Source organism: Physeter macrocephalus, chromosome 11 (genome assembly GCF_002837175.3).
Source record: "Physeter macrocephalus isolate SW-GA chromosome 11, ASM283717v5, whole genome shotgun sequence".
NCBI lineage: Eukaryota > Metazoa > Chordata > Mammalia > Artiodactyla > Physeteridae > Physeter > Physeter macrocephalus.
Window position 1 is genome coordinate 87,486,281 of NC_041224.1, and position 11,040 is coordinate 87,497,320.

An 11,040-nucleotide genomic window follows, 5' to 3' on the forward strand; every position below is an offset into this window, starting at 1 on the left:
GGCTGCTTCCCACTAGCTATCTGTTTTACATTTGGTAGTGTATATATGTCTATGCCACTCTCTCACTTCGTCCCAGCTTACCCTTCCCCCTCCCCGTGTCCTCAAGTTCATTCTCTACGTCTGCGTCTTTATTCCTGTCCTGGCCCTAGGTTCTTCAGAACCCTTTTTTTTTTTAGATTCCATATACATGTGTTAGCATACGGCATTTGTTTTTCTCTTTCTGATTCACTTCACGCTGTATGACAGACTCTAGGTCCTGCCACCTCACTACAAATAACTCAGTTTTGTTTCCTTTTCCGAACCATCTTTTCAACATAGTAACCACAGAGTTGGCTTTGATCATCCCAGGAAAATGGCATCACCCTCTCCCCTACAATTTTATAAAATTTTCTACCAGGCTGACATAGGCCTGTATGCGGAAGAGCACCGTGCAGTCACCTTCTGCCTCTTGCACTCCACAGTGGCCATGCTGACTCATGACCTTGCTCTTTCCTTTTGAGCCACAGAATCCTTCTCAGCTGGTCATCCAGGCAGTTACTGCCAGCTGATGTGTGAGCCTTGATGAAATGAAGCAGCATATCTCAGCTATTGCTCTGACTAGTAGGTATGGCCAGGCCTCTTCTGGCATGGGGCCACTGCTACTACCACTGGCAATTCCTGACCAGATTCCTTTGGGGCAGTGTGACTAGGGTCATGCTCAGATGCAGCAGACCTGCAAGATGACACTTCACCCTCTCCCCTGGGCTCTCTGCCCACAGATATCTGAGAAAAGTGGCCAAAAGTACTCTCCTTAAAGAAAGATAGACCATGCAGAAGAATTTGTCTCCGACATTTATTCCACATTACGGTTTTTGGGGTTTATAAAGCGATCAGTCATAATGCTATTTGCTTCCTTCTGGACACTTTGCTGAAAATTGGAATAAGCTACACTGAGGGTGCCCTGGTCATGTCCCTGTGACCTGAACTGCAAGGCTTGTCACCAGTGTGCTCAACTGAGAAAAGTATTCTGCCTACTCATTTGGGCTTTCTAAAATAAAGAGTAAGTCTGTTACACCAATTAGCAGGGACTTCAGACACGGAAATAGGATAAGCCTGAAAGGAGGCAGCGGATGAAAGATACAATTTCAACACAGATATGGATCATCCACCAAGTGAAAGCACCTGAAAAATGTTCAGTCACCCAGATCCGTTCATCACTCTTGTTAGCAGACTCTCTTATCCAAGTCCCAAACGTCTCTTTAACTTTCAAAACTTGTGTTGGATTTCCAATGGACGTGATCATGGATTCTACCAAAAGAAAAGAAAGGAAAGTTACTCACCTACCAATTATGACTTTTAGCCATCTGATTTCTGAATTTTAAAACAGGATGCTTTGTTTCTGTACCTGCTTGCAGGGAATGGTGTTCACTGACTTTCTCATCAGCTTTTCCAACCAAGGTATCATCATTTGGTACAGCACACGTCTCACCTAAAACAACAACAACGATAATCAGAGCAAACTAGTTGGCACAGTGAGATATGTATAACTTTATAACTGGTTACACAACCTCAATCCAGACTCTACTTCCATAAGCATCCTTTACAATAGGCTCACCGAGGTTTTTGCTTGCTTGCTTTTAAGCACCAAGTCATACACTTCCAAATTTTTTCCCCTCCCTGGGGAGTTCCCAACAAGCGTTCCATGACCATAGTTGCTAAGATACTACAATCAGGAAAATGTCACCTGAGTCAGCCATCAAAGCCCTGAGCAACCTCAGAGAAAGAGGGGCTTACTGACATGTTCCTGGCCCTTCTGGGCCAGTGGGAATCTATCACAGTCTGCATTTTTCTGGAGGGATTTTTACTTTCAGGGAAGCTGATGGGGATGAGGGAGCAGTCTCACGATGGGGTGACCCACTTTACCCTGTCTTCCTGAACTGCCAGGGAGTAGAATCACAGAGGAAGAAGGAGCCTAGAGGCAGCCCAGCACAGAAATATTTGAGCCCCTTCCCACCTCATTTCCCACTTGTTGCTGCTTGAAGGCCTGTGGGACCCAGGTGGTCCTTGAGGGGCACCTGATCCACAGTTGGTTTGAGGCTACAACTGAGCTCAAATTCATCCTCCTTGGCTTGTCATTGTTCCCCTTAGCAAACGGGCTTAATTCAGACCTTTGGTGGAGAGGTGGCTCGGTGTGGCAGAAGCAGGACAGGAGGCAGGGAGGAATATGGTCAGTGTGAAGAGGAGAGGGAGTGAACTGCCTGGGGGTAAGGACCCCCTACCTGGGGGCAGGTCGGGGCAAATCAGGCTTTCTGAGAAAGGCCAGGCCCACTTCCCTAGACAAATTCTGAGGATTTCCAATCACCCTGTGGTTGCCTGATAGAAAGGAGCACCTCCACTGTCACTAGGGAAACTCATAGAATAAACTAGAGAGGTTTCTTTATCAGCAAAATAAGGAGGCAGGACCCTCCGCGGTCTCTAATCTTCCTTTAGCTGGATAAGCCTGTGTCTCTCTGGAGCCCTTTGTCACCCGAAGAGAGCAGTCTCGGGATCTGTTAGACTCCCCCCCACGCAATGCTGCCGTCCTGGGTTTCATCTGGAGTTTCCGCTTAGGGGCTTGGGCTTCGCACAAGAGGGGGACAGAGAGATCCTCCCATTCTTAGTCTGAAGAAAAGGCCCTCATTAAGTCATGTAGTGCCCACCAGCTTCTAAGGCTGTGGGAGTGGGATAGGGGTTAAAGAAAGGGAGTTGGAGCAGGAGAGAGGGTCAAGTTCAGATGCTGGGTTCAACGAGGACTCATTTCCAGGAGGAAGAGTGGAAGATAACGGCCTCTCTTTTAAAGCAGTTTTCACAACCCTGGAGCCCATCCCCTGCAGACCAGCCTCTTGGTAGACAGGCGAGGTGGAGGAGAGCACCTCTCCAGCACCCCTCTCACTGCTGACAGAGCCTCTGGCAAATCAGAATTCCCAAAGAGCAAGGTCAGACCTCCCCTCCGCTCAGGGGAAGGTTCCCACTGAGCTCACAGTCCAAGGGAGGCTGAACAAAGGGTGATGCTAATGGTGAGGGGGGTGGCACTGACCCGGGGCGGGAGCAGCTCTGCGGTGATTTAACAGCCAGCTAACTGCTGGGCAGGATCGTAATCAGGCTCCATTTACTGGGGGTGGTAACATCTTTGAAAGCTCAGATTCACCCACTCTGACTGTGTGTGCTCCCCAAATGTCTTCCAGAAAGAACAGTGCACCAGACAGAATGAAAGACTGTTTAGGAAAGTGGCAATGAAATCCATGGCAAGTGACAAAGAAACTCCAGTCAGGATCCTCCTCTCTGCTAGGAAGCAAGGCATCAAGTTGTACTTTCTCACGGCCTAAGTTAGGTGAATTAGTCCCTGGTCACCACTGTGGGGAGAAGTTCTAGCTCTACCCTAGAAGGATTTCCCATTAATATGGCCCTTGATTTCTCCTTAGCTTTCAACCCCATGGGCACCCCTGTAACAACTGGCCGAAGAACAAACCGTCCAGGCCTGCCAGAGATCAGGTGTCCCTTGGCCTTGACTGGCTTATTCTCAAAGTGTGGACTTCCGTCTCCGAAAGGAAGATGCTCTAAGCAGGGGCTTTACATCTGGGTTTGAATCCTAGCTCTGTCACTTACTGAGTGACTGTGGACAGGCTATGTAGTTCCTTGGGGTTTCAGCTTTGTATCTGTAAACTGGTAAGAATACAACTCCTATATCATAGGACTGTTGTAGAATTAAGTGAACTGAGCACTTAGCCCTGTGCCTGGAACATCAACATGGTGATGGTAGTACAGGGGTGTTGTGGGAAGTTAGCTGATCCGAATCTCCCCATCATCTCCATCTCCCCAGCATCAGTCAAGCCCTTCATGCTCCAGGGATGGCGGATCTGGCAGGGAGGAGCAAAGAGTCTGGTGATAAGTGAAGGGAGAGGGATGAGGCCAGGGGGTGGGAGGCCCAATTCTAAACCTGCCACCAGTCCTCACCCCAGGCAGACTGCTCAAGCCTCCCAGGAACATGTTGCAAGGGGGGAACACTCACTTTGGGCAAAATTTCCCTCTGTTTAAAACAAATCTGGTCACAAAGCCTGGGTGAAGCCTGAGAGTTTGGGATCATTAACTGAAGAGGTGGTTCCCTGGGGCAGGGGTGGGTGACCTGGGCACTGGCCGTTGAACATGTTTGGCTGCCGAAGGCCTTTGGATCTTCTGCTTCCGGGGGGCCCTGGGGGACCCGGAGGGCCCGGGGGCCCAGGTGGGCCGGGGGGGCCTTGGTCACCTTTGGCACCTGGAGAAAGAGAGAGAGAAGCAGGGATGGGGGTTGATTAAAGAGCCATGGGCAGAGATGGGCTTCACACAAGGGAGAAGGGGACCCAGCATCTCCAGGAAGGCTTGCCGAGTCCCCTTCCCAGACATAGCTGTCCTCCAGCACTTGTGCACACAGAGTCGAGGGAGCACCCACAGCAGGTGGTGAGTTCCAACTATGTGCCAGGAACTGTGCTAGGAATTTTAAAAATCTCCTCCCCTTTGTCCTTCTCAGCCACTCTGTGAGATAGTATCAGCGGTTCCTCAGTGACCCGAGTCTCAGGAAAGTTCAGTGCTTTGCCCCAGGTCACAACTGGAATAGAGCTGGGACTCACCCTTCGGGGTGTCTTGCTCCTAAGCTCGTCGTTTTTTCGTTGGCTGATGTTGGGAAAGCTCAACCCTGACTACTTATTAGAATCACCCAAGCAGCTCAAACACAATTCTCATGCCTGGGCCCCATCCCAGATCAATTAGATCAAAATGGTGGGGAAGCTGGTCAACTGTATTTTTAAAAACTTCCTAATATGCTTTCAGGTATGAGAAACATGCCTCTATGTGGTAGAAGAAATCAGGGGCTCCTGTCCTGCTTTGTGACCTTGGGTAGGCAGCTTAACCCTCCGAGACTGGTTCTTCATTTCCAGATTGTCTCATACTCCCTGACTTGTGAGAATCCACTGAAGTCATTGGGGTGAGTGCTCGGACAGTTGGATTCTCTACACAGCAGCAGGTGGAATCCCTACACACTTCTAGCTTCAGGTGGCCAGTGTGGGTACAGCCCTTTGCAGGGGCCATTGGTTATGGAACTTTCATAAAGATGCCACTAGGCTGGGATATTCAATCCTTTTGTTCTACCCTCCTTTCCTGGGCTGACTGGTGATCTAAGATCTCTTTAGATGCCTCTTCCCAGCCCCACCAAAGAAGCACTTTCAGTCGCTTTAGAGTGGGCAAGCAGGGGTCACAGAGGCTAACGGTGGGTCTAAGCCCACTGTGGAAGGGGCAGAGATCTGTAGGCAGGGCAAACACAATCCAACCCTCCTTTTCCTTCTCTGCTGTCTGGCCAGAGGACACACTCAGCTCTGGCTTGTTCTCTAGAACTGGGGTACACTCAGAGATGTTGCTTTCCTGAATGGTTTGTGGTCACCCTCGCTTGTTTGGTAGTATAGGGGAGTGTGGTATTCTGGAGGTGTAGATTTCCCATATAACTGAGTATAACGTGACCTTATATTTTCAAAGTATATTCACATATATATGATCCTGTCAAAACACTTATTAAATTTTACGTATTTTGCATGGCAACTTCCCTGTTTGTTAAACAAAGCATGCTAAACCTAATTTGATCTTTCCTTGGTGCTTTGGTCTTAGCACAGTACCTGGCAAATAGCAGGTGCTCAATAAATTTTGAATGGCTGGATGGGCAACTGATTCAGGGTCATTGTTCTGAACATCTATCATCCTAGCTTCTTGAGGACAGATATTATGTCTTAACTCATTTTCATATTCCTATTTCCAGCTACTAGCAAAATCCCTAATTCATAAATGGTGTTCTCTGATATTAAAAAATGCTTACTGAACACATTAATAGGATAGTTATGTTTTTGTGGTATAAATGGTCTCCAAAGTAGTGTGCTTTTAAAATTCTTCTGCCTCTTTCTGTGCCATGACCATCAGCTGTCGCCTACTCTTTCCACCATGGAGGCTTGCTGTGCCTCCACCTCCTCTCCCATAGACAGCAATTATCTGTTTTTAATCTGGGCTGGAAACCAGGAAAAGAAGATCAGCAACGATGTCTGCCCCAATTCTATGTCAAAAGTCTTAGGATAAGGGCCTGAGGATGGCTCTAGCTCAACTCTGAAGCTGTGCTTTCTGTCTGTCGTCCTCTGAGGTATCTGAAATTGCTCGCTTACTTGTCTTGTTCTGGACGGTGCTGGATTTAATAGCTATTTGGAAAAAGGAAGCTTCCTTCATCAGAAATCCATCCAGCCATGACATTTAGACCTGCATTATCTCAACTACTCATGCTTAGATATCAGATTTGGTCTCACCAACATTGGGCTTACATGCATGGTTCTCTCCTTGTTGAAAGCACAGAACTCTAAAACATGCTGCGAAACAGATGGGCACATAAGGCAGCTAAGGAGAGAAGACCCAGAGCAGCCTTGGTACTAGAAGCCAGGCCAATTTCTGGGCCCATTCACCCCGGGAGAGAGCCTGAGTGCCAGCCCCTTACCTGAAGGAAGCACATCATTGGACACGTCCCCTTTGTCTCCCTTGTCACCCTTCTGCCCTGCTGGGCCCTCGTTTCCAGTCAAGCCCAGCTCACCAGGGTCTCCCTTTTCCCCAGGAGTTCCTGTGGCTCCAGGTGGCCCTGAGAAAAAATGATTTATTAGCCTGTTGTGCAGGAAATTCTGGCACACTAACTACTTTGTAATATTGTACTTTGTATTTTTAAGGTGAAGTAACTTCAGAAACCAAATACATAACACTTCATAACCATTTTAGTACAGCAGCATGTTCTCAATTCATGAAAGAATAGTATCTCCAGGTGGTTCTGTTGAATTCCTTTTAGAGACATTTGGCTGGGCCAACAGGTTGGAGAGGAGTGAACCCCTAGAAGGACAGTCACAGCAAGAGCAGAAAGAAGGTAAAGCCTAATTGGAAGTCTGCCCTCCCCCACCCCACACCCTCCTCACCCCAGCAGGAAGGACTGAGAACTCAGATGGGTTTGTTTGGCACCATAAGGGTGGATGTTGTCCTCTGCATTATCTGGTATATTCCTCACAACATTGGAGTGGTAGGCTGGTCAGTTATCCTTACTCTCATTTTATAGAAGTTGGAACTAAGGCCTCAGGGGTTATAATTGATGCTAAGTGAGAAGCAAAAATCTTGATTCCAACTCCAGTGCCCTTTTCTGTCACATTCCAACGCAAAATGCTTTTAATCAAAGTAGCAAAACAGGTAAAGCTGCTTTAGGACAAGCATTACAAGGGATGGTGATAGTGTGAACAAAATATAATGGAGGAAATCTCTGTCTCTGCTCACAGGGAGGCATCATTATAGGAACTACAGTCCTACCACCCACAGCTAGGTATAGTCAAGATCTATGCAGTGACTCATCTCAGCATTGTACTACAGCAGCATAGTATTCTGATGCCTGGGAGAAAGGAAGCAAGCAACATGCATAATATGATTGCCTCGGCTCATAGTAATTTCCACACAGCAGCTCAGGGAGGGGGAACCTAAACAAAGCCCAGCAATTTCACTGAGGTGAGGAGACAAAAAGTAGAGTTTGGGGAGATAAAGGTGGCTGGGATTCATGAGACAGAATATGAGAGAGGGGGTAATCATGTAGAAAGAGCTCTGGAGAACTTCAGAGGTGTTTCCTCAAGTCTTTGTCAGAGTAATAGTCTGTGCAGGGTGAAAGTCTACAAGTCAGGGAAAAGAATGAACAGAAAGCCACTCACTACACAACTCTCAGAGCTTGCAACAGGGAAAGGTTCTCATTCCCACCAGTCAAAGCAGAGAGATCGCAGAGAATGGTGCGCTGTTAGGTCGAGTCCTTGGAAAGTCTTGTCTTCGTAGTGAGGCTAAATTAGCCCAAGAGTCAAGGCTGCTGTGGATCTATCATAACAAAGCTTAAAAACAAGCTTCAAAAGGATTAAACTGAGCAGAAAGTAGTTTAACTGCCCAGCCAAATGTCTCTAAACTGTAGTTTAAACTATTGAAAGTAGTTTAATCATTTATTCAATGTAATGTAGCATATTAATAATTTAAGCAAGGAAAAAATTATATGACCATCTTGGTGGAGGCAGAAAAGACATTTGATAAAATTCAACACCCATTCTTAACAAAAATTCTCATCAAATGAGGAATAGAAAGGGACTTCCCTGGTGGTGCAGTGGTTAAGAATCCGCCTGCCAATGCAGGGGACACAGGTTCGAGCCCTGGTCCGGGAAGATCCCACATGCCGCGGAGCAACTAAGCCTGTGCGCCACAACTACTGAGCCTGCTCTCTAGAGCCTGCAAGCCACAACTACTGAGCCCACGCGCCACAACAACTGAGCCCGCGTGCTGCAACTACTGAATCCCGTGTGCCTAGAGCCTGTGCTCCGCAACAAGAGATGCTGCTGCAATGAGAAGCCCGCACACCACAATGAAGAGTAGCCCCCACTCGCCACAACTAGAGAAAGCCCGTGCGCAGCAATGAAGACCCAAAGCAGCCAAAAATAAATGAATAAATAAATAAAAATTTATGAAAAAAAAAGAGGAATAGAAGGAAACTTCCTCAATCTGAAAAAGGGCATTTATGAAAAAACCTACAGCTAACATCATCCCTAATGATGAAAGACTAAATGATTTCCCCCTAAGATCAGAAAAAAGACAATGGTATCTATTCTCATCACTTTTATTTCACACTGTACTGGAGGTTCTAGCCAGTGCAATAAAGCAAAGAAAAAGAAATAAAGGCAAACAGATTAGAAAGGATGAATTAAAATTGTCTTTATATGCAGACGACATGATTATTTATGTAGAAAATCTATAAAAAAGTTGCTAGAACTCACGAGCACCTAGGCACACTGAGAGGGAAAGTGATTACTTACTATTGTGCAAAGGTATTGCCAGATATGGATCAGTTAATACAATACCCTATTGCAGGGATCATTTGCTCATTTTGACAAGAGCCTCCTGGAGATACTGCTCAATAGAGATATTTTTCAAAGTGGCAGAGATTTCAGGGAATAGGGAAGAGCCAGAGGGATGTTTTAGTGTAAAACTTCAGTTTCTCTCAACCTCTTTAACCAAGAGGGCTTAGCATTCATTGTTTTTTCTAATTACCTTGCCAGTCCCAAGCCACTTCCTATAGGTTCTGGCTGAGTGACTGCCCATTCACTCCTCTCCTGTGCCCCATCAACTTGGCCACTCCCCATTCTCCAATTGTCATTCTGTGCCATTGCAATTGTCCTCCCCCCAGATTTAAGATCAATTCTGAATCCTACCCCCAACTTCCTACCAGCCCCATAGGATTCCTATACAGCTGTCCCAAGAGAATCATAGAATTCCGGATCGAAAGGCACCTTAGGGGTCACTTAGATTAACCTCCCATCCAACCCTGAAAGCCCCTCTCCACCACCCGATTGGCTCCTTTCAAGCCCTTGCAGCAATGGGGAGGTTATTATATCACATCACACCACAGATCGCGCTGGAATACTCTGCACTGCCATCTGAGGCCATTATTCCCTAAAACATACATCTGGAGCTCTTAGCAGTTTTCCTTTATGCCGAGGGAATGATAAGGTCTTCCAGATTCAAGGCACCCTACACAGACCATCCCAAGGAAGTCAGCAGTATATGAAAGAAACTTAAAGTGTTGATCACTGTTAAAAAATGTGGTGAACAAAGAAACATTTGCTAGACTTCAGCCAACTACTAAGAAAAACAACTCAGTGGAAACCATGCAATTCATCTGTAGATGGGGGTCAGAAGCCCCCGGTTCCCTGCTTCTGCCAGGGGTGATCTTGGGTGTCATCTTGCACTGATGGAGTTGCTGGGGACACAGTGGAAGAGGATGTGAAGAAGAGCAGGGACCTCTCTTAATCAGGGACCTCTGCATGAGCACACATTCTTTTGTCAGTATTTTAAATAGGCAATTTAGCACATTATCTGAAGGACACAAAAGTGAACGTTGCCATAGTGTCCAGCCAGCACAATGCACGGAGTATAACTGATACCTTCTAAAGGTGTCACCTGACCTACATTCAGCAATGCTCAGGGAAATGGTATCTTCTAGTTACTTAAGAGGTTTCTTTTTTCAGGCATTTATTCTAGTCACAAAGAGCCTCTCTGCATCATTGTCTGATTTCCCCTTCTTTTCTTTTATTCCTTCCTCTTATGCATTTTCCCCCCTTTCTCAAAAAGGCAAGGTGTGAAATAGAAAAATGTTCATACTGTAATGCAGCTGTTCTAATGCAGCCTGCACAGGGGCAGGTGTTTAAAGCTCAGGATATTAAGGACCTTTGCTTATGGATGTATTCTGACTCTCAGCTGTGTGTGCATGATAATTTTTAAGCTTTCATTAAGAAAGGGTAGAGGATGTTTTGTCTACGCACCGTCTTTGCTGCCTCCACAAAGTTTTCCCTTGTCTTGGCCACGCACTGGCCATGGTGTGTCAGAGTATACCGCCACCTCATCAGAGGACTTGAATGTGGTACTTTCTACCTTCCCCTGACTCAGCTGTACACAGGGACACTGTTAAACATTGTGTGGCCTGGACTCTGGCATTGTTGTCCCGTGATTCCTGGCAGGCTTTGAGTCAGCACATTCTGCCAGGAAAGAAAGGCCAGATTCCTCTTGCTTCGCTTGGGCGCTGGATGTGACTTTCTGCTATTTTCCTTCCCCAGTGGTGCCCACTCAAAACAAGCTGTTTTCCCAGCTTTAGAGTTTGGGGTTGTGCGACCAGCTGGGGTCAACGCCATCATCTTCACTGCAAGGGGTGAGGGAGGACATCTTATTTTCGGCAGGACCATCTGTCACCGACTGAGGCAGAGGAAAGGGAGCCGAGGGTGTTGGGCAAAACCCAGACCCAAGACTGGGATGAATAAGGAGGAGGGCGTTTATTTCTGTTTTGGTGGAGATTCGATTTTTAGAGAAGACACTGAGGCATTAACTCTTTTTTTTTTTTTTTTTTTGCAGTATGCGGGCCTCTACTGTTGTGGCCTCTCCCGTTGCGGAGCACAGGCTCCGTACGCACAGGCTCAG

The 11,040-nt window shown here is 46.9% G+C and overlaps 1 protein-coding gene across 1 annotated transcript in view; it reads right to left on the reverse strand.

Annotated features, from left to right (window-relative positions):
• GLDN (gliomedin) overlaps positions 1 to 11,040 on the reverse strand; it is a 68,566-nt gene that overhangs the window by 4,709 nt on the left and 52,817 nt on the right. Inside the window, exons 5-8 of the mRNA XM_007120101.3 lie at positions 6,515 to 6,652; positions 4,142 to 4,270; positions 1,385 to 1,468; positions 1,162 to 1,287 (exon numbers count right to left, since the gene is read on the reverse strand). Coding sequence (XP_007120163.2) covers positions 1,162 to 1,287; positions 1,385 to 1,468; positions 4,142 to 4,270; positions 6,515 to 6,652 — 477 coding nt within the window. The remainder of the gene's footprint in view (positions 1 to 1,161; positions 1,288 to 1,384; positions 1,469 to 4,141; positions 4,271 to 6,514; positions 6,653 to 11,040) is intronic.